At 42.7% G+C, this 26782-nt stretch overlaps 13 protein-coding genes across 13 annotated transcripts in view; 8 read left to right on the top strand and 5 right to left on the bottom strand.

Moving 5' to 3' along the window:
• The window catches only part of SS1G_09599 (hypothetical protein), a gene marked incomplete at both ends in the record, with an annotated part of 2220 nt that extends 1030 nt beyond the window's left edge, over positions 1–1190 (top strand). Inside the window, 3 exons of the mRNA XM_001589827.1 lie at positions 97–423; positions 640–813; positions 871–1190. Of these exons, the coding sequence (XP_001589877.1) occupies positions 97–423; positions 640–813; positions 871–1190 (821 nt within the window). The remainder of the gene's footprint in view (positions 1–96; positions 424–639; positions 814–870) is intronic.
• Positions 1191–2736: 1546 nt separating this feature from the next.
• Positions 2737–3214, bottom strand: SS1G_09598 (predicted protein; the record flags this gene model as incomplete). The annotated part of the gene is made up of 2 exons (XM_001589826.1): positions 2737–2898; positions 3023–3214. The coding sequence occupies 2 exons, from the start codon at positions 3212–3214 to the stop codon at positions 2737–2739; spliced, it is 354 nt and encodes a 117-aa protein (XP_001589876.1).
• A 2265-nt stretch (positions 3215–5479) lies between these two features.
• On the top strand, positions 5480–5638 carry SS1G_09597 (predicted protein; the record flags this gene model as incomplete). Its single annotated transcript, XM_001589825.1, has 1 exon — positions 5480–5638. One exon carries the CDS (start codon positions 5480–5482, stop codon positions 5636–5638), a length of 159 nt encoding a protein of 52 aa, XP_001589875.1.
• An 877-nt stretch (positions 5639–6515) lies between these two features.
• SS1G_09596 (predicted protein) lies at positions 6516–7501 on the top strand (the record flags this gene model as incomplete). Its single annotated transcript, XM_001589824.1, has 4 exons — positions 6516–6585; positions 6654–6713; positions 6782–7348; positions 7497–7501. The coding sequence occupies 4 exons, from the start codon at positions 6516–6518 to the stop codon at positions 7499–7501; spliced, it is 702 nt and encodes a 233-aa protein (XP_001589874.1).
• A 295-nt stretch (positions 7502–7796) lies between these two features.
• SS1G_09595 (hypothetical protein) lies at positions 7797–9755 on the bottom strand (the record flags this gene model as incomplete). The annotated part of the gene is made up of 3 exons (XM_001589823.1): positions 7797–9256; positions 9394–9588; positions 9647–9755. 3 exons carry the CDS (start codon positions 9753–9755, stop codon positions 7797–7799), a joined length of 1764 nt encoding a protein of 587 aa, XP_001589873.1.
• A 341-nt stretch (positions 9756–10096) lies between these two features.
• SS1G_09594 (hypothetical protein) lies at positions 10097–10954 on the top strand (the record flags this gene model as incomplete). Its single annotated transcript, XM_001589822.1, has 1 exon — positions 10097–10954. One exon carries the CDS (start codon positions 10097–10099, stop codon positions 10952–10954), a length of 858 nt encoding a protein of 285 aa, XP_001589872.1.
• A 2337-nt stretch (positions 10955–13291) lies between these two features.
• On the top strand, positions 13292–13570 carry SS1G_09593 (predicted protein; the record flags this gene model as incomplete). The annotated part of the gene is made up of 1 exon (XM_001589821.1): positions 13292–13570. The coding sequence occupies one exon, from the start codon at positions 13292–13294 to the stop codon at positions 13568–13570; it is 279 nt and encodes a 92-aa protein (XP_001589871.1).
• A 1027-nt stretch (positions 13571–14597) lies between these two features.
• SS1G_09592 (predicted protein) lies at positions 14598–15643 on the top strand (the record flags this gene model as incomplete). The annotated part of the gene is made up of 4 exons (XM_001589820.1): positions 14598–14681; positions 14755–14935; positions 15055–15227; positions 15554–15643. The coding sequence occupies 4 exons, from the start codon at positions 14598–14600 to the stop codon at positions 15641–15643; spliced, it is 528 nt and encodes a 175-aa protein (XP_001589870.1).
• A 955-nt stretch (positions 15644–16598) lies between these two features.
• On the top strand, positions 16599–17147 carry SS1G_09591 (predicted protein; the record flags this gene model as incomplete). The annotated part of the gene is made up of 3 exons (XM_001589819.1): positions 16599–16617; positions 16907–17005; positions 17095–17147. The coding sequence occupies 3 exons, from the start codon at positions 16599–16601 to the stop codon at positions 17145–17147; spliced, it is 171 nt and encodes a 56-aa protein (XP_001589869.1).
• A 1150-nt stretch (positions 17148–18297) lies between these two features.
• On the bottom strand, positions 18298–18578 carry SS1G_09590 (predicted protein; the record flags this gene model as incomplete). Its single annotated transcript, XM_001589818.1, has 2 exons — positions 18298–18397; positions 18463–18578. 2 exons carry the CDS (start codon positions 18576–18578, stop codon positions 18298–18300), a joined length of 216 nt encoding a protein of 71 aa, XP_001589868.1.
• A 1383-nt stretch (positions 18579–19961) lies between these two features.
• On the top strand, positions 19962–20186 carry SS1G_09589 (predicted protein; the record flags this gene model as incomplete). Its single annotated transcript, XM_001589817.1, has 2 exons — positions 19962–20017; positions 20066–20186. The coding sequence occupies 2 exons, from the start codon at positions 19962–19964 to the stop codon at positions 20184–20186; spliced, it is 177 nt and encodes a 58-aa protein (XP_001589867.1).
• Positions 20187–20702: 516 nt separating this feature from the next.
• Positions 20703–22159, bottom strand: SS1G_09588 (hypothetical protein; the record flags this gene model as incomplete). The annotated part of the gene is made up of 2 exons (XM_001589816.1): positions 20703–21015; positions 21078–22159. 2 exons carry the CDS (start codon positions 22157–22159, stop codon positions 20703–20705), a joined length of 1395 nt encoding a protein of 464 aa, XP_001589866.1.
• A 2708-nt stretch (positions 22160–24867) lies between these two features.
• On the bottom strand, positions 24868–25059 carry SS1G_09587 (predicted protein; the record flags this gene model as incomplete). The annotated part of the gene is made up of 1 exon (XM_001589815.1): positions 24868–25059. One exon carries the CDS (start codon positions 25057–25059, stop codon positions 24868–24870), a length of 192 nt encoding a protein of 63 aa, XP_001589865.1.
• Positions 25060–26782: the final 1723 nt, after the last annotated feature.

The raw sequence follows: 26782 nt of genomic DNA, 5'->3' as shown, positions 1-26782 counted from the left end.
GATGGATACTCAGAGAAAACGACCCGGCGTTGTCCGAAGGTACTTCTCTCGATATTCTGATCGAGTGTAATGACCTAGGTCTGATAAATCCTTTAGAACTACAAGAAATTGCAGAGGGTAAATCGGATAAGTGGCAATTAGGATTCCCTTCTTCTGGAATGATCCAACCACCGTCTTGGGAACATGACCAAGCCGATGGAATTCTTGAAACTTGCAAGTGGATCTACAATCTTTCCCACGGAATTTTACCCGAGGATGAAGATGGTGATAGCCCTATGACCACCAATATAAAGGAAAGAAAGATCCTGATGCATTGTACTGATGGTTACACTGAATCCACTCTCCTCGGTCTTGCATATTTTACTTATGCCACAGGTCATTCTATTCCCAAAGCCTGGCTTGATTTGCATATTACAAAGAAACGTAACTTCTTTGCGTACCCACAGGACGTCAGTCTTCTTACAACCATCGCACCTCGACTCCTGTCCGAATCGCCTGTTCATCAAGGCAGGAGCTTATTGGCTATTACTGATCTTGCTAAGGAGGAACCTGATTGGATAAAATGCATGGATGGAAGTCTTCCTTCGAGGATTACTGACTATATGTACCTCGGGAACCTTGGGCATGCTAACAACCCAGACCTTCTACGGCATTTGGGCATCAAACAGATCTTGAGTGTGGGCGAAACCGCAACGTGGAAAGATGGTGAGATGGATAAATGGGGAAAGGATAACGTGATGGTCATACAGAGAGTGCAGGATAATGGGGTAGATCCATTGACCGACGAATTCGGACGATGTTTGGATTTTATTGGTATGGCTTTCCCTCTTATGTCAAAGATCAGCTATCAGCCTACTAACAACCAAACAGAAAGAGGAAAACTAAATAATACAGCAACTTTGGTCCATTGTCGTGTGGGTGTTTCTCGAAGCGCAACCATCTGCATAGCCGAAGTCATGCGCACAAAGCATCTATCATTTCCGCGTGCATATTGCTTTGTCAGGGCGAGGAGACTAAATGTTATTATCCAGCCACATTTGAGATTCAGTTATGAACTTTTGAAGTGGGAAGAGAAACTCAGGATGACGGGGGGAAAATATGGTGGAAAGTGGCGCGGAAGAGAATTGGAGTGGGCGGAAATTGCAAGGGAGATTGCGGAAATGAATAGACCGTACAGTGCTGGTAGATGATGTTGGATTACATTGACATTATTTGGGCTTGTGTTGATGGAATTGAAGATGGATTTTGGGTACACTTATTTTTGGATGGGGGAATTACATGATATTATGATTGGGAACTTCTTTTCGGTTAGTATGAATGAAGGATAGGGATGGGCCGGATACATCCCCATTTCTCGGAGAAACGCTTTGAAATTTTGGATACAACCTTGGATATGCCTTCGGATTGGATTGGGTGGGAAATGACAGCGACTGATACCACATTCTTTGGCAACGCGATTGGGATACTTTGGGACTATTCTTAAGGATACACTTTGGGAAAGTACGTACGTAATTATACGGTGTTCGGTTTGAATTGAAACACTTTCAGGGGGAATTCTGCTGTGAAATTTGATGAATGATGAGTTGACGCGATGATGTGAAGGGGTGACTGGGGATGAAAGATGAAACGGGTGGACTAGCGAAGTGATGAATGGAGGGAGCGAGATGCGCGAAAAAATTACTTAATTCTCTTTCGTGTCAATTGCAGCTACAAAGTCATCTTCAATCCTATTGTGCAAAAGCTTCCCCTCGCCATTCCTGACGCCGGCTTATTCTATCGTGTCAAATGTGGATTTCTATACCCTTTTGCAGCTGAATTAGAAGTCGAAGTCCAAGTTCGTGGTTGAAGTGAATGAGGTGAGTTCATCTTTATGGACTTCGGAGGGGTATTAGTATATTGAAGTATATAGCATGAGCGAGAAAATAGCATTCTGGATTGACTGGGTTGCACTGGACTGTGAACTGGGTTGAGTTGATTATAAGGTGGGTTTTAGGATCAGCATCGGATTTGAGTGAGATGGGGATTGTCTCCCTATTCGAATCATTTCAAATCTGCAGGGAGAGTTTAATAGTTCAAGATTTTTGATGTTTCGAGTTGGTTTTGATGTTGACGTTGATGGTGATATGGATGGATGGATGTCGAAGATCATTTGAATATCTTTAGATTCGTATCCTTTGAACTAAGTTTTTCCTGCTTTTGTGTTCGCCTAGAACGAGAAGATGGACGAGGAAGTCAGAGATGAGAGGTTAGAGGGTATGGGTAGAATTTGGTTAATGTGTGTCGAGAAATCCAGGAAAGTGGAGTTGGGAGTGAAAGGAGAGGGATTGTGAAAGAAGAGGAGAGGATAGGAGAGAAGTAGTGCGGGATGTGTGAGGTTGAAAAGGAGATTTGGTAAAGTATGGGAAAGGACTGGGGAATTGGGTTGGGAATTTGAAGTGAGAGAACCTAAGGGTTAGATGTGATGCAGGCGGAGGGCTTGGATTTGAAGGGCCGTGAAAGAAAAAGAAGAAGACGGAACACGGAATGGGTATGGGTAGATGGGAAAGGGTTGAAGTCCTCTTTTGCGGGAATAGATGAAGGATATGGACATAGCGGGGTCGTAAAAAGATTTCTGGTGAGGAGATGCAGGAGATGCAGGATATGGTTGGATGTGTTGTGAAATGTGGAAATAAAGCATGAACTCTAAGGACGAAGTAAGGCGATACGTCGCAGTATATCCTACCTCCCATTTGAGAATCAAAAGCTAGATTTACTATACATGAACAGATTGAGCCAATGTTGACGACTTAGGTAGACTGGCGTATTGAAATATGTCGAATCCCTTTGCGTTCTTGGTGGGGAGGTAGAAGGAAGGAAACGGTTTTCGTCATCGGTATTGTTTTCCATAAATTTATAACACTATCTTTAGTTTATACAACATCGTCGCCGAATTCCCTACTGCGAGGTTTTTCTGCATGTTTTATCCATGAATTTCCATCCTCTGACTTGAAAACTCTCCGCACTGCTCAGCGCCAGATTTGACCTGCAATCTCTTGAGTGTTGAGGTGGTTTTCATGGACCTTGCGGGTTGCTTAAAAACAAAACACGTGGAGTTATTGCTTTGAGACAAAAGAATAGACGTCGCGATGCCTACCAATACTGAAATTGATATCCACGCATCCACAAGATTCCATACAACAAACTTCAGGTATTTACTTTTAGAATTATTTGACATATTTACTGAGAGCTTCTTGGGCTCGTCAAAAATATTGGAAGCAGAAAAGTTTTGAAAATCTTAAATCAAATAAAATCTCAAAATTCACCATGTTGTCAATCAACCTGGATCGCCGGCCCCCAAACTTGGCGTCTCGAAAAGGAGCACGAAAATGGGGGCCATCATCATCATAGCACTGTACCACTTCTCGCCCCCTTGTCACCGGCGATCCTTCCGGAGAGGATCTACTCCGTTCATTTACGCAACTTAAAGCTTAAAAAGAACCTTCTTTGCTTCCTGTTTACCTTACTATCTATTGAGTTTTTTTAAAAGATATCCACACAACAAATTTTGAAGAAAAATTATTTTTCGAAATACACCCTTTTTATATCTCATTTGCACTAAACAAATCAGCATCAATCGAACGCAATTGTCCCCAAAGAAATTGAACCAGTAGTTGTTGTGATACTGTCGTCGACGTCCAAAACATATGAAACCACGCTAAAACGCATGAAATTTTCACCCTATTGAACAAATCCATAAAAGAAGCAATAGCCTGTTATTCATTCTTTCCAATCCTACCCCCTCCCAACCCTTCAATTTTCAAACCCAATACAATACCTTGAGCTCTGATGATCTATTCAAATCATCAATCAATCGCCCAACGTTCCAATTCAATAACAAACGAAGACGACAACCCAACCATTCAGAACCCTATATCAATTCACCAAAAGAAGCTATCCAAAAAGCTAGAAGTCTATTCATTCTAATTGCCTCTCTGAAAGAGGATACCGAACAATAATCGAAAGTCCTAGACTTAATCGAAATATTTCGTAAATATCTTGAAAAAGGAAAACTTACAAAAACCTCAAATATCATTACATCACAAATCTCCCATCTAGAAAATGCTACCAAACGGATCGAAAAGCAAGCTAATCACCTTTCAAATCTTCCCAATCATACAATCCCCTCTACAATAAACACCTATGGAACCAAAGCCAATTATACTATTATTATCAAAACTTCAAGAGAATAGAACCTAATTACAAAGGGAAAACCCACAAAACAGAAAACTACAGAACAAAAGGAAAAAGCCCCAAGTAAACAACTAATCCCTTATTTATCAGCTATACTCTTACATCATTAAATATAAGGAACAAAATCAACGAAGCCTTTAAGAAAGCAGGAATCAATGAACTAATCATCTCAGCTATCATTATTATAAGAAGCGACAATTTTATATTAACTATTAATAGCTTTTTCAATATACAATTTCTGATCGAAAAGAAGGAGATCTGGGACAAAATCCTTGATACCGAAAGAATACAAATCGATAAACCCTGGGAATAAAGTCATCATTCACAAAATCCCATTTCAGGAATTCTCAGATCTGAAAGGTATAGATCTAATCAAAGAGGAAGTCAATACCTTCAATCTAGGACTTAGTATTATAGATACTTTTTATTGGTTTATTAATATCTTCAAGAAAGCCAAACAATAAGATGGAATAATAGTCATGTATTGTTATATAAAAAGAAGCAGATATAGTTATCTAAAAAAGGTTATATATTGTAGATATTAGTGTTAGAGTAAAAAGATTTTATTTATCTATTCCTTTATTTTAATGTAACAGATGCTAGAGATTCGGCTATAAATGAATCATATTGCAAAAAACCTTCAGCTTATAGACTTTATAATAATAATCATATTACAATCGGTCATTTCTGTATAATCTGCCAAACAAAAAGCAAATTATATCAATATCTAAGTGTCAAATATATTAATTGCAAAGGAGAATACAAAGCTAATTCGAAAGTATATGAAGTATATCTATCAACCATCAAGAAATCCAATTAATATTGTACAACAATACTCGCATTCTTCAAATCAATTTAAACAAGAGCCCTTAAGCAACCGAAAGTGCTCTCCAACTTGTTTTAACACTCAAAATTGATCTCATAGTCATCCAAGAACCCTGGATCCTCACGAATCCTGATGTTGACCTCCTGGGATCTTGGCAGCATATGCATATAAGGAGCAAACAAAACTCAACTTTTAATTCATTCTTTCCTTTTTGGTATACTGTTTGTTTGCTTTCAATATTTTGATTTCAAAGCACTTTAATTCCGAAGGCCGAATACCTAACCCGATTCCTTCATTTTTGAATATATACTCGCAGCTTAACTGCTTAGCTAGAGAATCAATCAATTCAATCTGATACTCTTTCTGGTCTTAAGAAACCCAACAAAAACCTTCAATAAGGATAACCCTACAATCCGATCTACCATGAAATATCTGCTTCATACTAAAGCAGGAATCATCAAGACCCTCGAATTTATCGAGGCGACGAGAATAGCCACCAGATCATGGCACCTCAATAGAATGCATGAAGAAGAAGAGGAAGAAGGCGGAGAAGAAGGGGGTGGACCGGAAGATTGTGATTGAATTGATCAATTATGGCCAATTTGGTCAATTTAGTCAATTTGGTCAATTTGGTCAACTTGGTCAATTTGGTCAATTTGGGCAATCACCCCAATGTCAAATTTCATTACATTTCATTTTTTATTCCTTTTATTTGAATACGAGAGTATCTGTAAGGCGGGCTTGGTTCCCTAGTATTAGTTTTCACTTTCCCCATTCAAACATTAGAAGATTGAGGCTTTCAATCTGTGTGAACGAAGTGAATGACTTCAATTCAATTACTACTGTAATAAAGAACTAAGCGAACGCGAAAGAGACTAGCTCTTTTAGTAAGTCTATATAAGACTTACTACTTTCAATATGTAGCTAGCTCTTTAGACAGAATACAATTAGACATACAGGACCTACGTAATCTGTGGGTGCTACGTCTTCCGTATCCTTCTCGTACCAACACAATCTCCCCAACCTGTATTAGCTACGGTCGAATAAGGCCAGCTACCCCCCATGTATTATTGTTAGAAGCCTACAAAACTCCTAGCCGTCTTAGATAGTCATAGACTCAGTGTAGACGTTAATTTAATCAATCAATCAATCTATTGAGTTTTTGTTTGATACGATTCAATTCAACATCATTACATCAAGTTTTGCTTTCGCACAGAAGTAAAAACTTCAGAGCGAGGAGGATTTGTGCTCGCATACGCCTCAACGTCACAAAATAACGGACAGATTCACACAAAATTGTTATGCGTGGTTTAATGGTGGTGTGGAGACGGTACAGCCGCAGAATTATTTTCCCTGTGGTACTGTTAATGGTACTTCGGTATGATGATATCATTATCACATAGATTCATACGCGGAAAAATATGTACTAACGAAAAAGTAGGATTTCTTAACATGTTGCATGGAATTTGATACCTGTGTTGGAAGTAACATCTGCAAATCATCATCTGGATTGTCCACTGAAGCGGAATGTGAGTTCTAGGACATCATAGCAGCGAGAAAGAGTGCAAATGGCTCAATGCTGATGAACCACGTGCAGATTATCTTGGATATTGTAATGATCCCACATATACCGCTTCGGTTTGCCCCAAACAATGTGGTAAGTTGACCCATTACAAATCCCGATTCGGGACGTGTATCTCCGGCTGGAGCTAATCCCTCATACAGTCGATCTAGAAACCAATGGCGGTGGCTCTCTCGGTATCGTGTACAACGAGACATCCAGTGAATGGACTTGCTGTAACGATACCACATGCAAGAGCCTCAGCAACCAAGTATTCGAAGCTCCTGATCCATCCTCTTTATCAGTGATAGCTTCGCCGACTTCTAGACCTTATTCTACCTTCTCCATGTCATCAGCTTCTCCCTCAAGTACTTCATCTTCGTCGGCAATGGCATCTTCTTCTTCAGGAGCCTCGTTGATGATAGGATCTTCGACCGCATCAACTACAACGCCAACGTCCTCCTCTTCCTCGTCCCCTTCATCCTCAAAGATAAGCTCCGGCGCCACGGCAGGAATAGGGGTGGCGGCCGCAGCATTCGCAGTTCTTTTAGGCCTTCTAGCATATTTTATTCTGCGCTCACGGAGACCCAATCGAAAATCAAATCAGGAGATGAAAGAGCAATACACGAAGCCAGAACTGTCAGATGAAATGGGAAGTAGAGGAAATCAAGGAATTGAAGTAGTACCAATAGAACATCATGCAGCGAATGCCAGGATAGAGATGGGCGACGGTGAGATTCGGGAAATGGGGGATCGGAGAAACCAGGCTTGGGAACTGCCGGAGAGAGGAAGAGCTGTGGAGCCGAGTTGAGAGGAACCTGAAAACTCAAATTAAAGGTTGGAAATACTAGCTGAGAAATTACTTGAGAATCGCTATAGTATGAACTTCAGAAATACCTCTCTTACGCGGATGAAGTATTTCTTCAATGTGAATTTACCTCCCGTTTCGGCGCGAGCATAATACGTCGGTCCTCTGACATAATACCACACAAACGGAATGGCCCAGCTGAGTAAGCGCATATAAAGTCGAAGAAAGGAAGCGGAATGCGGTGATCTTCCGGTAGTTGTTTTGCACCATTCAAGATAGTTTTTTAATCGACAAGGGGTGGAGGTGAAAATGAAGGAAAGACGGGATGATAGGCATCAGGCCTTTTTGTGCAACCGCTGTCAATAAACCGCCTAACTCGAGACTCTTCCCAAACCAGTCAGAAGCTTTTCGCGCTTGCTGAGCCAAGGCGCAAACTTTGGCTCATCTGATACCTCTCCTTTGAGCCCCATCACCCGACGGACTCGGAAAGATTCCGGTTTAAATGCAGCTTGCAGACCTACGTCTGTCAGATTTATCTTCTTGTACCTACACAGCCACTTTACACGATTGAAACCATCAACTCTCACTCCCAAAGTCGGTAAACCAACAATCACCTCCTGGCCCACAATCACACCGCCATGTGGCCTCCACACCACAACAGGTAGAGAATATATCCATCTCATTTCACCTTCCACCGCTCTCAAAAGCCTCTTCAATATCCAAGATCCTTTCTCGTTTAGAGCTTTTCCAAGTTTGCTTATATCATCTTCATTGAGGAACCGAACAACCAGACTACCAGCCTGGGAGGCCAGTTCGTTATGTATGGAAAGCCAGTAGCGATTATCAAATAAGACCCAAGAGGGCTGCTTCTCCGGGAGCAGCTCTGGGACAACAATTTCATCTGGCGAATACCTGTATCTGGGTTGACGAAAGATGTGCCACTCGTTGCTTCCTCCGATTTTTGGATCAACATTGATTGGTTGAAACAAGACACCAGCGGTGTTAAAGATTTTTGGCGCGATTTCGTTTTCAGACAGAGGAAATATTTCCGGAACTGCCTTCAAAGCCTGTTCGAGAGATACTACGGAATTCGGGGTAACTGTCATGATTATGCGACGGAGTAACATAGCGGCTATCGTTGATCTTTGAGGCGCATCATGAGCTATGAATGGAAACCTGATTATAAGGGTCCCACGTCTAGTACTGAAGCTCGTTACTTTGCATTTTTTGATGAGCTGATCAACTTCTTGTTGACGTAAGTTATCAGCATTTTGAAATTGTGCTGCAAGAGAGAGAACTCTAGATTTTGGTAATATGGAAGGCAACCCTGTACGATCGTATAAATAACGTATTGCATTCCGATCTGTTAGGGTGGGATCGTTGTTGGTATCATCTTCAAACCATTCCATGCCTAGAGCCTTGCATGTCGCAATGAGTCTTTCTTTTGGAAATTCAAGAAGAGGACGATAGAGAGTAATACCCCCCGATTCTACCTTCAACTCGGGCATGATGTTTTTAGCCCCAGATGCGGGCGAATCGATATTATTTTGTCCTGTCTGACGAGAGGGGAGAGGCTTCGTCTGACGATTGAGATTGGTGATAGGTGGAGAGAGTGTTATGGGACTCCCGCTTTCATGAACTCCATATAAACCTCCGCATTCTGGTATGGGAGAAGATGGCTTGATACCAAGCAGACCGGCTCCCAGAGCGCCTTTCGCTAGACGCATTACTACAGTTTCGGCTTGGTCATCAGAGTGATGTCCGAGAAGGAGTGAATTGATGTCGGATTTCTGGCAATATTTTCCGATCGCCTGAAAACGGTACTTCCTGGCTAAGCTCTCAAAATTAGGTAGCTTGGAGGGATTCCCAGTGACATCGTTCCATGGGAGGGTTAAAATTCGTCCGGTCATGCCTATTTCATTCTTGTGTCAGAGGCCCATAGTTATACGAATATAAATATTAGCATACCTAAAGATTCTAACACTTTCATGACCTTCTGAGCTTCTTCTAGACTGCCGTCTCTTACTCCATGGTTGACAATGATAGCTCGAAAGTCGATCTTGTTCAGATGAATTGGATATCCATCAGATGCAAACGGTATGTAATTGTTTTTCATTTGCATACATAACGCCGCAAGGGCCATTGAATCTACTCCTCCACTCACTGCAAGCCCTGTCAGAAGTTAGTAAACATTAATCAAGAGTTAAATGCAATCACATACCCAAGGTCCTATGACCCCGCTGGTCATAACGATAAGGAACTTGACATGGCCTCTTGAACAGAGCATCAGCAAATTCCCTTATTGAAATAGGAAGCGCATTCTGCTTCATGGTATTCATTCCATTATCTAATTGGAATATATTCCAGTAATATACACCAGTAATATACACATCAATACGTGGAAGTAGAAGTGCTATGAAAAGTTCCTTATGCGGTGTTGTTGTTGGTGTTATCGCGTGAATTTGTATCTGCCCGCAAAAAGAGACGATAAAAATATACCCGAGCTCCAACCTCAACTTTGTCATCCCGCATTCACCCCAACCATGAAGACACTCGCCCGCAACTTCTATTATCTTCCTTGCCTCGGTACTATCCGGCTTCGGCCACCTTAATCCCGCCTCGTCCATTGTTCTCGATAATTCACCTTGCTCAATTCCTTCCTTCCGCACAAATGACACAATCAAACTTCACCCCCGCCCTCCTAGCGGGCGCCCTCGCTGGTACTACAGTCGACCTCACCCTCTTTCCCCTTGATACCTTGAAAACTCGCCTTCAGTCTTCTGCTGGTTTCATTGCCTCTGGTGGCTTTACTGGAGTATATCGAGGAGTCGGCTCTGCCATAATTGGCTCCGCGCCCGGAGCTGCATTGTTCTTCTGTACATACGAAGCTACAAAGGCTGCACTTGCGCGGCGACAAGATGTTTTAGATGCCAACATACCTGGAAGTCGCGGGAGGGGAAGGGCAATAGAACATATGGTTGCAGCGAGTCTGGGAGAGGTGGCCGCTTGTGCTGTTCGTGTGCCTACGGAGGTGGTCAAGCAAAGGGCACAGGCGGGGCAATATTCCAGTTCTTCACTCACGCTCAAGGCAATTCTGGGACAGCGCAAACATATTGGAGTAATAGGCGTATGGATGGAACTCTATCGCGGCTGGAGTGTTACAATAATGCGTGAAGTGCCATTTACGATTATACAATTCCCTCTTTGGGAAGCCATGAAGTCATACAGGCAGAGGGGAAGTGGAAGGGATACTGTGAGCGCAGTAGAGAGCGGGATTATGGGAAGTCTTGCGGGTGCTGTAGCGGCTGCGGCTACGACTCCGTTGGATGTGTTGAAGACGAGGATGATGTTGGAGAAAAAGAAAAAGCCGACGAGCGTTTTGTTGAAGGAGATTATAGCTACGGGTGGTCCAAAGGCATTCTTCGCAGGGATAGGTCCAAGAGTAATGTGGATTAGTATTGGTGGAGCAATATTCTTGGGTAGCTACCAATGGGCATACAATGAGCTGGCTGCAGAAGGCAAGGAGTGAAAAGAGAAAAATCTAAAGAGTGTAGGTTACCGGTGGGCCAAATACTGGGATGGATGAACTGCATATAGACGGCTTGAGGACCATGTAGATACCCGTTCTTCTAGGACATGATCTCACGATCGATATGAACACAAGTTTTATGTTGCCATGAATGCCAGGCCTAGGCAGCATCTCAATGTCCGAACCATTATGAACAACAAACAAGCTCCCAGAGAAGACTAATGTTACTTATTCAAGGGAGTGTAGAGATCCAAACCGTCACAGACGATTGCACAGGCACCCAAAAATGGAGCGGCAAATACATCTGTCTCCGTTAGAGGCTAAGAGGCAACAATACGCACACCAATACCAGCTGTAATGCAGGCAAAACATTATACCACTTACGATTATCACTACAGGGAAGTTGATTTTACTTCAAAGATCTGGTTGGAATACCGCCTACTTCCCCATCAATGGTCCCGAACCTCATAAACACTTAAACACACATAGCGGGTAGTCAGGCCTTTACGATCAAAGGGACACAACTAGAACTTCTCCAACAGCTACCCAAAATAAATATACCAATTCCTCTTGCAAGTTCCTCCTGTAGCCGATTTGTTCCGATCTACAGGTGAGCTAACCAGGCCTGTAATAGACTTCTCTCCTTAGCAAAGTGAGTTGTTAAGGCAAGTGTTGAATCTGGGAACAAACTAATTCAAGGGTATATTAGTCAATGAGTGAGTAGGTGTGAGTGAGATGGCCGCTCAATTGTGGGCATCGGATGAAAATCATGAGGGCTGAGATTATCTGCATTGATAGCAAAGAACGAGCGGGAATGCATGTAGGAAAGAATACTTGTAGGGAATAAGTGTAGGGTAATGTGCATGTGCTGTTATTGCTATTGGTAATCTTTATATGGGTGTTTCTTACTTCCTAATGTAGAGAAATAACCCAAAGCCTAACCATCATTCATTAAGACACTTCTAGCTTATGAAATATCTTCCGAGATGATATTTCATCCTTCTTGCAAATTTTCCTACATTACCATTCAAAATCTTCGCAACATTGGTTACAACTTGTTAGACTACTTTGGTGATTCAGAGTATGACTCCTTCTGCTGACTTTGATGCAGAGGTAATCGGAAGGGAGAGTGCCAATTTGGTATTTATGTCAAGCAAGTTCGGAGGTCATGATTAAGAAGAGGAAAAAGGGTCATTCTGCCACTGATAGTAACCATGTCTCATCATATCATCAATAACCACCTTCATCAAAAATCTTGCCATCACTATAATAACTTCATCAGCATAACCACTTATCTATCGCTACAAAACCCGGTGACATGACTCAAGATTTGGCGGCTGACGGCACTGCTGGGGAATGTTTCCGCTTAAACTGGAATCTCCTTGGCGAACCCAAACGTATCAAGAGCTTCTGTTTTACACATGACAAAGACAATGTACTGAGCACTATGGCATTATGCTTTTAAAGAGAACATTGGATTGCTAGTAGATAGTAAATAGATCGGACTTTGTCTCCGTGGTACGGGTAAGGAGGAGGGAGTAAGGAGCAAATAGATGTTTACATTCTGGTATTGCAAATGTTGATTTAGATATCGAAGAATCTGGCGAAATAGTATGAAGAGACGCAGACTTATACCAGCTCTAGATTACGAAATTGAATAGTGCGGTAATTTCCAGAAGTCTTGCTGTTATTAAGATACTCTGTACATACTCCCTCTCCTGCGCAATATTGCGCATTACTTCCTTGAAATTAGCTGGCGTTAAAGTCTGTTCACATCTTTAAATATCTCCCCACAACCTACATAGTGTTCAGAATCATAAATAGTCCTACATGCCCTAGTGATACTCTACTTAAGTCACAATTGTGTTATCCATGTCCGATGTATGGGAAATTCCAATCGAGCATATAGTGTTGTTGCTATTAGCCACTAACTAGCTAAAGGGGATAGACAAAGTAATACCAGCATTGGTCGCAAGTCGAAAGTATGGTGACAAGATGACAGGGACAATTTGCTTTTTGCAGGTATCAAGTAGTTCTACCATGTACATAGTGAAGGAAGGGAAGAACTTGAATATTGGGGCAAATAAGATAAAGCCTTGAGGTTCTCACACAGAAAGCCAAAGACGCGAGCGTTCATCGTACTGCTTCACAAATTCAACAATTTAAACGATTGTACGAAGACTTTATCCATTTCACCTCAAATATAGAAGACTAGCATCATTTTTACAATCGTGAGTTTTCTCCAGCCTAGCTTTGTAGGGGCACAGTAATTTTCATCATATATACGAACTAATAAGCCGCTATACCAGGAAGTCAGTTAGAGATATCACACACTCTATGCCAGCAATCGTTGCTTACGCCAAACTCTTGTTGACCCCTCTCCGCGGATTATATGCGCTTCGCTATGGCCAACAAAAATGGCCTCTCGCAAGTGTATTGATATCCAACTTTCCACGATATGACATAGTCACTGACCGAAATAACCGCAAGACGACTAAACTTCAAGTCGATGTCCTCGCCAAGCAAGAATCCGGAATGGGGTTTCTGGGGAGGGTCTGTGGATTCCAAATTAAAGGCGAGAAGCCTAATAAAACACTTTTTAATAGCACCTTATAACAAGGTGCTGATGTTCCCACGCTGTGCCCCTGTTATTTTCCCATACATGAGTCTAGAAGAATACTAGGTTCTAATGCAGCATGTAGCTTTGCTGAAGGATGCAGAAGTCAGCGTATCATTCGTACCTCACAGCACTGCATAGGACCGACCAAGTTCATGGGACTGAAGATTATGATTTTAGATAATTGTTCTATTTATTGCAGGAATTGTTACCTTGCGTTACGAAATACTTACATGCAAATCGATTTCTTCATGAGTGCATATTGTATAGCGACAATTCTCCGGTATGTATAGAATACCTACTCTAGAAAAAACGGATTGAACGGGGGGGAGAGAGAAAGAGGGTTTCATGGATTGATGTCTACATCGCATTTCACTGCCTGTTCTCGGACAAGGAAATTCTGATAACCTGTAAATCACTAAGTGAATCTAGGATATATACGTGTTGCAGCTTTTTTAAGAAAAATAATAGCCTGGGGCTATTCCGGTGCTTCCCCGGCAAACAACAGATAATCTAGCTCTATTGTTGGAAGCTTGGATGCGAGACAACATGATGCTCTATGCATGGACATGCTTTTAAGCCATGTGAAAATGCATCCATTCCGCTTTCGAAAGAATGCGAACATGCTCATTTTGAGAGTCGGACGTCATCCAAGGCTTTTCCTCTACCATCTTGTGACCAACAGATGTCGTTGCTGATGGTTAGTTGGAAAACATGGGGTTTTAAGGCATGTGGTAAATTTATCCCACTGTACATGTATTCGCTGATTGTTTCTATTATCTTGGAAGTGGTTTCCGAATGTCCTTGAATGTAACGACGTGTCACGGAATTTCTTCCTTGTCTTTCTGTCGGCGACTATCAACCCATCCATTTTAGCTCACCGGTGGCTGTCGTCTTAATGGGGTAATTGGTGAACTTACCGAAGTCCGGCTTCAGCACGGTGATGGATGTTATAGGGTCACTGAGATACAGTATAGCACATCACAAGGTCCCAGCTTTGAGGTAAAGCCAGAGGACTTGTGAATGATGGCTGGTTCACAGGCCGCAGACGCAAGGCCGTTAAACGTTTTGAATGGGGAAGCACGTAACAAGTGGCGAAAAGCCACTCTGGTCATATGAGCACAAGGATTCGACTCCTGCATGTTCGGGGGAATAAGGCGGGTCTAGGCTGGGGACACTCGAGACAACCAATAATTGTTCTATTCAACCTCTTATCGATTGTATAAACGACCTTGAATGTACTCGTGACGACCACAGACTTATGACAGTGCCATATCTGCAACTAAGTAGCAGATCACTCGAAGCCAAAAGCAAACTTATGTTGAAGGTCGAATATTTGAAAGGCAGGCTCGCCTCAGTTCCACGTTAGATTGGACTAAGTTCGGAAGAAAAATAGGAAACAAGCCGAATTTTTTGGTTTTTTGTCAGGAACTGTAATATCTAAGGCCTAAATTTGGGGTACAGCCCTGCTGATGATTCCAAGATGAGCAAGGGGCTGAAACTTCCCTTGAGTGCAGACAATCCTTGAAGAACCAAAGCGGCACAGTATCGGAGCGAGGCTCCTATTGGGCAAAGGATTTCTTGGAACAGTGGACTGCAAGATATCTTTCCTTGATATGTTCGGTAGGGAAATCTTTTGGGGTGCGAAAACTGCCTGTAAGTAGTAATTTTCACTTGGTATTCGGAAACTCCCCGGAGTTAGAGGAAGGGGGTGTGCATGAACACTGACATATACGATGAAGGGTGTAAGCAAAAGTTCGACCAACTGCATAATGCGTGAAGATCTTGTATGACTTGCCGCGACGATCCACTTGGAAGGATTTGCTAAGCGCTGAAGATGCGCAGTCACTAGAACCGTATGTGGTGTGGAGGCAGGCCATAGATTTACGTGCAGGCTGTGCCTCGCGGAACGGGTCGATGCTATAGGATCTTTGGTGAAAATAGTTACAGAGTTCTATGCCACCTTAACTGGCTCCAACCAGAAACATGCACTGGTTGAAGAACTAGAAAGGGGCTCAACTGCGAAAACTCTTTTAGGAGTGCGGAGCGATGAGACTGCAGGTTTCGGATAAAAAGCTCAGTGATAAAAATAGCTACCATCTTGTGATGAAAGAGGAAAGGCCTATCCGGAAATGCTATGCAATGTGACAAAAACAAGCTAAGGCGGCTTTGGCGATTATCGCTTCATGTCAATCAGTGGAAGAAGAGATGCTCGAAGGGATCAATGATCAATGAAGAGGTGTGGTAGGTAAGATTGGGGATAAAATTCGTCCAATCTTGGTGGATCGTTGTCCCTACCAGAAGGCAAAACAGGTGTCAAGCTTGCAGCCTTATAGCATCATAAGGGCCTGCCACCCACGTCTCTTGCAAACGTGTTTTAACAGTTTTTACTGTGCGTATACCTAAGTAGCCACATGTGTGACAACCCAACAAGGGTGAAGAATTGACTTTATAGAGGCTACACGATTATCAGACGATGCCCACTCCTGAAGACATTTCTCTACCTCGCGCGGCCGTATCTTAACGTTCGACCTTGGAGTGGAATGTTATGGTCTAGTCTGCTCGATTGTGTAGAGTACATCTGTACTACTATGGATCATGTAAGGCTGGTGATTGATCAAGTTGGGTTAGTTAGATGAATAGGGGCCGTTGGCTTAGATCATAGATCATAGAAGTCTAGTCTTCATTCTAGATGAGATGAGATGACATGAGATGATGCCCCGCCAATAAGCCTCTGATGATAGCTATGGTTGCTGTACGAGTTAGACAACTGCCGCTGTCTTATGGCAAAATGTATGGGCCTTTCCTGATTCTACCGTGGTCTTGTGCCAGCGTGTAAGCGTGTGAATGCGTGTAAGAGTGTAAATAATCTCGCACACAAACATGATTGCCTACTTATATTGTGAGACTTGACCTAGTCCGTAAGCTTCAGCAACAAGAAGCCATCCGGCGTTGTATTTTTCCAACAATGCCAGCAATCAACACACAACAGATCTAGTCCGATAGGAAGAACTAGATAATCGAACAATGGTAAGTTGGCAGGTTGGTAAGTGGTAATTTGGCATAAGAATAGAAGTAAATCCAAGTAATGTAATGTAAAGTAGCAGCGACGCGGAGATATTACCAAATTGGGTGGTATTTATCCCGTTTCTTATTAGCGTCGGGAACGATTACTCCGATATTCAGTAAGAATCACAGTTGCTTTCTCATTTCGTATGTACATCTTTACATTTCAAGCACACAACACCTTCTATTTTGAAATGATGATTAGGAAATATGACATGATAGCCAGAAAACTCATCCAAATAATTGCTAGTTGATAGGCTCTTATGTAGTCGGCCAGGATAATGACCATGGATTCGGATCATCCCGCTCTTCAACCTATTTTGTTACCAAATTCACACACAGAGATACTGGGTATTTTGCAGCAGCCAGTACCTATCAATAAGGAGTTACCGAAAGAGCATCACAGCAGCACTGCACTATGCAGGGCCCTCGTATACGACTGACCACTGGCTGTTAGGTGGAGAGAAAACTGGTGGAAAATATCAAGTGGACGCTGGTACAGTCAACTAAATCTAATACTTTTTGATCATCTAGGTACGTAATCCTCATCCCCGTTCGAACGGTCAAAGCCTGTCTGTCCCTCGTTCATGCTTGCCACTATCAATCGCGAGATAATCTATTAGTTCCTCGTTCTCCACTATCATCCAGAACACCAGGAATATCATTTCCGGCATTATCCATACGCTCGTGAGGAAGGAAACAAGCTCAGCGCTCAGACAAGGTTAACCGTAGGTATCAACGACGATCTCCTAAGGAAGATCAAAGCGTCTATTGTAAGATTAAAATCTATTAGGCGAAATGCTCTTAAATGTAGCCGCCGTTAGGGGCTTAACCCACTGCCGTGCCATCCGTTGCGAAGATACCCACCTAGGCTTCTTGGCTTGTTGGCTTATATAATATAATTTCAGCCCTCAAGCTCTTGTTTGTTTTAAAAGCTTCTGAAACCTTCGATCAAGGATAGCACAAAGAGGCGTTGTTCACAATACTCGGCGTATCATCATCTTTGCAAGTGTTCAAGCGAAGTACACTAACCTTACCATATTATTAAACAAGATATCGGACTCCGGCCGATTTCTCGTCACGATAAATGAGGCTAATAGTAAAACCCAGGAAGTGAGATTTTAAACCAGGATAGCTAAAAATCTATGCACGAGGGAACGAGCGAAGTCATAACAACATGACCCATGATTGTCATACATGATGCATTTGTGTCCAACCGAAAGGAAAACATCCTGGTTTCGTTTCTAGCCTGTCATGGTCGTGGCAACACTGCCCCCATATCAAGCTCATCCCAATCTGTCAAAGATTGGAATCGTCAGCCGAACTAACCATGCTGACGGCCAGCACTAGAAGCAACAACAGGTGAAGCACAACACACATCAATAAAATCATAGGATAAAATGCGCGCGGTTAAGAATCGGGATTCTTCCCTGCCCGGAATACTCATCTACTCCCATTTTTGGTCCGGACTAGTTTTTTCATTGCGGGTCTTCAGACCCCGCAAGGGTATTTGGAATTTTGGGCCTTCTAACCAATAATCATGTGTATACGAACCAACAGCTCGGACTTGTAGCCAATAGATGAGCGAACCATTCCAACGGGATTGATAGTAGATTTTCAGTTCAAGACCTTGCAAGCATCCATCGAATTAACAAAAAACTTATGATTCTACCAGAAGGAGAAGGGGATCTACACTGACTCCTTCACTCCCTCCTCTTGCCTTCTCCATCTGCTTCGTCTCACCCCCAAATAATTTCTTTCTATTGATTTGGATCTAATTCTGAGCTCATCAAGTCATACGGAGTACATCTACTTCGTTACATACGGCAAGTACTCCCCGGATACTAATCCCCGGCTACTACCCCTGTCATTCTCGCGTCCAAAGACATCACCGATCCAGCCCACCGATCCGGCATAATGTTCTCCCTTTCTTACTCGCATCTTCATCCCTACCAATGCTACCATCCATACATTAATGACCTATTCATATTCACTCATACCATTTTCATACTCACTAGCGCCATGGTATTAAACAGCATTAGCCTCATCTCGTACCTGCCGCCTTAACCACATATTCTAAGCAGCAATGTCTCGAGTAGCCAATGAGCTATTTTACATCCCATTCACATCTAATCATTCCATGGTTCCCATCAATCCATAATCCCATCATGTGAATGATTAACTTTCATATCTGACACCATTCCCCATTGGGATTTCGCGAGCTACCCAATGAAGAGAGATTTCGGAGAAATAGCTAAAAGGAGTTCCTAGTATGCATCTAGTCAGTATCAAGACAAAAAGATCGGTCAAGGAAGTTAAACAAACAAGGCAAAGGGAAAATTCTTAAAGGTTGTTCAGGTAAGGCAAATGGATTTCATTTCAGGTGTGAAATTCCAAATAACGCACTCCAATTTATGTCATCTCATCTATGCTATGTGATCTGTCTGTGTACTTAATAGGCAATCCCCAAAATTTTAGCTCGTACATGTAGCCAACGATGAAAGAGTCCCCTAGCTTCACTCGCTTGTAAATATCCAAATATCCTTCCCCTTTACCAAACTTTTAAGTTGAATGAAATGGAAAAATAGAAATTCTTTCTGCAGTGCAGTGCAGTGCAGTGCAGTGCATCGCATCACATACTCAGCCCCGATTCATACATACATCAAAGGAAAATCAAAATAAAATAGAATGAAATAAGAGATTTGATATCAAAACTGAAGAAAATCCAAAATTTATGCCTCCCTTTCCCTTCCCATTGTATGCCAGTAGCCCAAAATCCCATATTTACCAATATGCTGCCGTTAAAAGTTCATTTCGTTTTTCAAGAATCCATCCATCCATCGCACATGTTCCAAAATGCTTCAAGTTGCCTGCCAAAGCCTAGACCCAAGTACAAGCCCTTTTTTATCCATCTATCTTACCCAAGTTCTTCCCTTTCAGTGCCGATCGACCGTTTGTCTGATTCTGATGTTGTATCCCGCTGACAGAGAGAGGCATTAGAGAGCGAGGAAAAGGGTATTCTGTACGTCCGTTCTAGGAAATATAAGAACAATAAATTCCAAAAATCAAAAAACTATGGAAACAAAATCATAGGAGGAATAGGAAGTAAGAAGGAAACAGTAATATTGATGGATGGATCAATCAATCAATCGAGATGCCACTCCCAAGAAAATGTTCCCAACTGTTTGTAAAAGTACATGTGATTGATAGATAATTGATTGATATTTGATTGAAGCGACCGAGGTTCAGCCAAAGCATCGGAATCTCACAAATCAGAAATCGCAGACAAGAAAAACAATTGCTCAATCCCTCCCCCTCCCAAAAATGACACCGAGTACAAACAATAACGTTAAAAAGCAACAAGCAATGCAACCAGACGAGTAAGATTCCAAAAAAGAGTTTACAGGAAAAAAGAAAAAAAAGAACAGTTGGGCCAATGCAATGCAAGGCGGGGCAGCATTCGCATCCGCACTCCTCAATGGACGCGGGAACGAGCGCTCGGCATCATCTCCCAATCTCGCATTCGATTCGTGCCGTCGTGCATCATAAGGTTATCATACATTGTGGTCGTGTTGTGGAACCGTCAGCGATTTCCCCAGTTCTACCGACATTTGACATTTGACGTATCTACACAAGTAAATGTGTGGATTTGAGCCGGAAGCACTTTTTTTGAATTCAATATGAGTGTGTATGCGTAAAAGGTGATACGATGATGCGATACGATACGATACGATGTCGAGACCTGCGTGCTGACATCTTGACCGGGTTAATAGGGATGTGTATGCACGTCGGTTTGTTTCTGGAACAAATTCATGGTTGATGAGGTGATGACTGATGGACCTGAATCGAAGCGCTGTACCATCCAGAAAAGAAAAATAGATCGCTTTTCGTAATTCTTCCAATATGATGCGACGTGTATGATGAAAATAGAAAGTGATTGAAACACCCTTAAATCAAACCCGGAAACTTCTGTGTATGCCGCCAATGGTATCTTTCTCGCCCTGCGATTATCCCCTTGCCCTCTCACATTTCCTCCTAAGCCCCCCAAAGAAGTAACAGTGTAATCTATTGGCTGCTCCACACAGGCTCATGGTTGTGATGCTCCGAGCTTGTCGTCATAAGGTATTGAGCCCCTGACGAGGCTGATGTGAGAGGACTAACCATAGCGTCGTGATGCGCATGAACGGAGCTTCCGCTGTGCGGGGGTGGCGAATAGTGGGAGTTTTGAATGTAAGATAGAGGTCGTCCCATTTGGTCTGGGTGAGGCGGGAGTACTAGCTTTAGTGTGTGCGCTGAATTGTTGTCCATGGTGTAGTTTTGAGGTCTGAAATCGACGGTTTCGATGTCGAAGCGTTTGGAACAACCATCTTCCATATGTCTGTTGTCGTTGTTAGCTTGAGTCTAGTCTAAGAGTAAATTATAGAGTAACGTGGGCCGCACCTTCTAAGTGTGTCTTTCCTTGCAAAGAATCTGCTGCAATAGTCACATTTATGATTTCGTTGCTTCATGTGAACACTCTGGTTGTGACGCTGGAGGTCCGTCTTCCGGACGAATTTCTTGGTGCAGTTCTCCACAGGACATGGAAAAGGATACTCTCGATCCGCATCATGAGTTTCCATGTGAGCCTTATAATTGTAACTACGGCCAAAGAGCTTTCCACATCCCTTAACACGACACTGGAAATTTGCATCTTCCTTGGCGGTGAGTTTTCGAGGTCCCCTCGTCCGTGCTACTACACTTGGACGTCGAAGATCCTGTGACGATGATCTATCCTGACTTTCGGATCGTCTCTCGTAAGTTGGAATTGGGAGCGCCGAGAATGGTGGTAAATCAGTACAGGTGTATTCCATCTTTTGTGCCCACGGGGATTGGTCGTAGTAAGATGTCTCCAGAGTTCCTGGGTAGGTAGTCACTGCACCAATAAATGAATGCTGGCCATTGTGAGGGGAGCCTAATGTGAAAGAGTCACTACTGGGAACATATTCTGAATGGTCTTCCATCTTGATGCGTGGAGTGTAGGAATGTATCGATCCAGCTTGAGTAAATATCTCTGAGGGTGGAGCAGAAGAGAGTGAAGAGCGATGAGAGTTGTTACCGGACTGGAGTGGAGAAGCTGGAAGAATAGACGCTTCAGCAGTTTGGGAAGTGGTATATATATCAGTAGTGAAGGGAGTTGATACTGGTGGATTATACGAGGCAAAGGGATCATACTCCGCGGAGTGAATATTAGGCGTTGACCTGGATGATCTAGGCGTATCACGGCTTTGCAAAGTGGTATCTGCCCAGTTGTCGGAGGTTACAGAAGATAGGCCTCCTGACTCCAAGCTAGCATCCTGATTTCCCATTGCTGGTGGAGATCCTGACATAGGGCAAGAATAGAGTTCCAAGCCTTGGATGGAATCCGTCGATCCGTACCTTGATTCACTTTGAGCCGGTGACGGATATTCAAAGAGTGGCTGTGAGTTGCCTGAGAAAGTGAAGGGAGGCGTTAGGGAACGAGTGGATTGAGGGGTTAACTCCATGTTGTTTATAAGAATAGAGATGAGAGATCAGGAGTACAAAAGGTGATATGGAAGGAGTGAATAACTTGGAACGGTTGGGGGCTAAAAATGTGACTCGAGTGATGGCTTATAGGACCAGGTACTGGCAGATCACGGCTTGGAGATGTGTAATAAAAATCCCTGAAATGTGGTGTGATATTTCATGCAGAATCTGAGGTGATGACTGGAGAATAAGGACTTGAGCCGTGGCGAATGTAAACCTGAAGGAATCCGGGGTTGTATGAACGATATCCCACAGGAGGAGAAGGTTGAAGATGCAGTATGAGGCTACAAGAATAGCTGAGGTTTAAAGTACTAGAAATATTGAAGGATGTAGTGTGGTAGATGAGCTGTATGCTTCTTGTTCTTTCGAGGACGAGAAGGGAAGACCACGAGCATCTAAGTATTGCAAGGCAGATATTCAAGGGTTGTCGTTCTTTTCAAATAAAGATATGTAAACATAACGGGTTTAATGAAATCCTGCTACTTACTAGGGTTGCGGCAGTCTAGGTTGGCACACATACCTAGCTAGAAGACAAAGCAGGGTGAGGGGCCCCATGGAAGGTTCAATTCGGTAATACCCCTGTCGTATAAGCACTGCAGGAGACGCACAGGTCGAGATCCGACGTAAAGGTAACAAAAAGTACCAGTCAACAGGGATGTTATGCTAATTCTTACACGTTATAACGGCAAGCGAATAAATAAATTAGGTTAAGGGTCAGAAGTGATATGGGGAAGAGCGAGTGGAGAGGGATTGTTATTGTAAGGGTCAGATTGAATGTCAGTTAACATAACCAGAATGACTGTATAATTTTCTCAATTCCTCATTTAGAAAATGCTGACAGTCTAAAAGGCAGTCAGACGCAGTAGCTGAACAGGTAAAATGCATCCGATTGAACGATTATGGTATTCCAACAGACAATCTGCGGGACAACACTCCAAATTTGCTAAATCTAATCTTTTAGAACACGGCTCAGGGGTCTATTTCCTTGGGGGTTCCTAAGATAGAGTACAGAGTCAAAGACTGAGCCTTGTCATTGTTGTCAGATACATCTGAGATTGAGGGGGTTAGCCTTGACATGAGTATCTTTTTTAGGGCATCTCGTAATTCGATCTCGTTTAGGGTGCTGTGTTCGCTGACTGAATTGGGAATATTCTCAGATATGTATCGGAATATCTTGGACCATCTATGATCCGATGCGAGGCATTCCATGAGTCGATCATAGATGTCTCTCACATCCCAGGTGTATGATCGTACCGGAACGTTGTGTGGATCAGAGATAACAAACATAGTTGCCTTGTCGAAAATAGTATGTTGTGAGGTGAGCTCGGCCTTGTATTTTATGATTTGTTCCTAGTATTTCGAGATGCATAGAACAAGTGGACAAGTAACATTTGGTCTGGTAGTAATTAGATGTTGGAAATTATCTTTTAGGGGACAAACATGTTGGATGACTGTATTAGCAAACGCGCTGAAAAAAACTAAATTAGCACTAATTAGTGACCGTTTTAGCGTTGAAAATCTTATAATTTCTTTTGCTTCCCCACCATCCGCTTCTATGACTCCCTATCCTATCCAGTATCCACCCACCTGCTCACTAGGCAGTTAGGTGGTATCGTTTGACGCGTCAAAAAGAAATCAAATTTACCCGCTGTTTGAGTATTTACATCGGACAGATCTTGCTTTTTAAACGATTCATTCAAGACATTCCCTATCAAATATCGAATGATAATATCATGATAGAAAAGTGCCTGCACAGCCCCGAGTAGGTAGTTGGTAGCAACATTAGAAAGCTTAGAGGAAACAGCTGTCGGGATAGACCAGTAAGAAGAACAACTCAGATAACTCACAACAGTTACTATTGAGGGTTCAGGGCTGTACGGTACTGTATTGACTGCATCTCCGAGTGGGCTAGACGTCCAGACCCGCAGATAATTCAGGTCATATGAATGATTTAATGAGAATGAAAATGAAAATGAAAAAAAAATTGATGCATCCAAAGGTTTATCATGTCAGGCTACTGGACGATCCATCAGTTGGTCGTTCTACTTCTTGCGTTGGGTTACGTTTGCTTTCTTGCTTGCTTTTGCTTTGCTCCCGTTGTTATTCTTGGGAAGTCGAGTCGACATCAAGGTTGATATTTTTATCATATAACGAGTCAGAGATTCGGCTACCTGCAGATGTAGGAAGCATCACCGTACATATTTTGGAAACAGGTTGTCTCTCCTTCTCTTTGTCCTTTATAGGATTAGTATGATATAAAAATGTTTGCCAATATCAAGAGTGGAAGCAGCGTTAGATCTTCCATTTCTGGGTTAGCTGTAACAAAAGTCGTTGAAATATGATGCCACTCGAGCCACTTTTGTATTTCGTAGGTGATATGGTACCGGGCATGACTTTCAATCGTTCGTGTGTCCCAACCACACAGTAATGGTCCCCCTTGAATTCAAGGGTGGGTTGAAATAGCTCGTCTAGGGTCAATTTGTGGGTGTTGATCAGTGAATGCATTGGAAGGCTTAGCCTCGAACAACCATCAAAATGTTATGTCTACTAGGTAATTATCTCGAATATTTCGATCCGACTCCTCAGTCCTCCACTCCATCCACTCCTTTGGGAACGATTTGCAGATGATTTGTTGTATCAAGGAGCCCGTTGTCTCTACATTTATTCGCCTCCTGATTCCCTTCACTCATGTGATGGGATGACCCTCATCTTTCTCTTCCTCCCGATTACTTGGTAAGTCGGGTTCGTGTGTTCGTACTTGTGATCCAACCAGAAGGTCAAGACCACAACCGAGTTCATAGGGCCAGTTGTCCCACTTCCTAGCCTGCCAATCTAAATTATCGACCGTGCGGGCTATTGACTTAGGCTCACAGGGCATGTAGATCTTTTTGGACCGGACGGATACATTTTAACTCCATGGCCGGACCTCGCTGAGGCTCACTCTATTAGAAAAAAGAGGCTGTTGTTGCGAAATAGAATTTTCTCACTCTAATTATATTAATAGATAATGATTAATCTAGGTCCATAGGACTATGGAACTGGACGGTAGATGCCATAGTTACTTCCACTAGGGGCTCCCAAATTCAAATCCAACATTTAGAGGCTCATCTCATCTGCTTATCCGCTCATCTAATGCCTTTTTGAGAATATCACGACAGTAAAACGTGTACACCAGCAGTCCCTCACACCCTAAGTCTCGTTTCAACAACCACTCAACTTCTAAGTAATGTACCACGAGAGATCGTCTCGTCTGCCTGTATCCCCCGAAAAACAGCCCTGTACTAATCTAGCACCTGGAATTCTCACCCTTGTGAGTTCATGCCAAATAAATCCCATAGGTTGAAAATGGCCGCCAGCCGGAAGAATTTTTCCTGCGACAGCGCTTAGATCCCTGAGGGTTTTCTAAGTCAGCCGATTTGCAAGTAGAACGAGCTCAGTCAATGGGTCGTGGGGGAAGGAAAACCAAGGTTCGGGTCAATTTCGAGGTTGTATGTCATTGTGTGGGAGCGATAGCAGTGCACCAATGCACCCTTTGCACGCGATGTGATGCAATACTACTCTTGCCCTAGGGTAGATAATTCTGTACATAGTAATTATACGTAAAAACCCCCTCTTGCCATGCATACATCATGGTTTGAGAATAATGAAAAAGTCTATATTTATCAACGATGCATCTGCGTTTCTTCCATGTTCTTTTCAGAGTGACATAGGGCCTGATGATCATATACTTACTAATGATGCAATAGCGAATTCCCCTGTCCGTTTGACCACTTTTCTACTGTGTGATAGGTCTAGATACTCGAACTTTATACTCTGATTACTACTGATCTGCCTTGAGGAAGGCAGACTCCGCGTATAATATTCAGCCTCTACTCACACATTATACTACTTATGCAAACGACTTTTCAATATCCTAGATGTACAAGCTAACCACGCAGGAAGCACGAGATAGAAGCATCTAATCGTAATGTCCCAAAATATCCACAGGTAATAGGTAATTCTCTACATACAAACCCTCCCAAATTCCATCTGTATTCCACCGAGGGCTATGGTAATCCCGAAGATCCTCCCCTAAATGAATGTAACATACCATCATGAACATCACCAACAACAAGCTTCCTAACCCTCGATTCTAAAAATGAACCTAAAACAAAAAATTTCCCATTAGTCCATGAGGATTCTTAAAAATCCCCCATCCAATCAAATCCAACCTAATTCAGAATTCTCGTCTCATCACCCACACTCCAAAGGATTCAAGACAAGCTACTCACTTCTGTACCTAGGTAGGTACCTACATACTGAAGAACTACCTAGACTCTAGATCCCCCGGATAACATACCCGAACCGAAAAGTCGCAATTAGCATCTATTCGTCTATCTATTCGTTCTGCGGTGAGACTCCTTTGGGAAATATATTTCTTCACACCAAATCATCATCTAAACCTAAACGAAAGGATTCATATTCATTCTCGCGCAACCATAGCAAAGACCCCGACAGTCCATCGCCACCACTCAGTCTTCCAAATCCGACATACCAACCTTCTCTACCGCACTCATTAACGGACTACAGCTTAGCTATCCGGCTATTTCTGTAAGGTGCCG

The sequence above is a fragment of the Sclerotinia sclerotiorum genome, genomic scaffold, assembly GCF_000146945.2.
Source record: "Sclerotinia sclerotiorum 1980 UF-70 scaffold_13 genomic scaffold, whole genome shotgun sequence".
NCBI lineage: Eukaryota > Fungi > Ascomycota > Leotiomycetes > Helotiales > Sclerotiniaceae > Sclerotinia > Sclerotinia sclerotiorum.
This window is presented reverse-complemented; position numbering and strand designations above follow the sequence as displayed.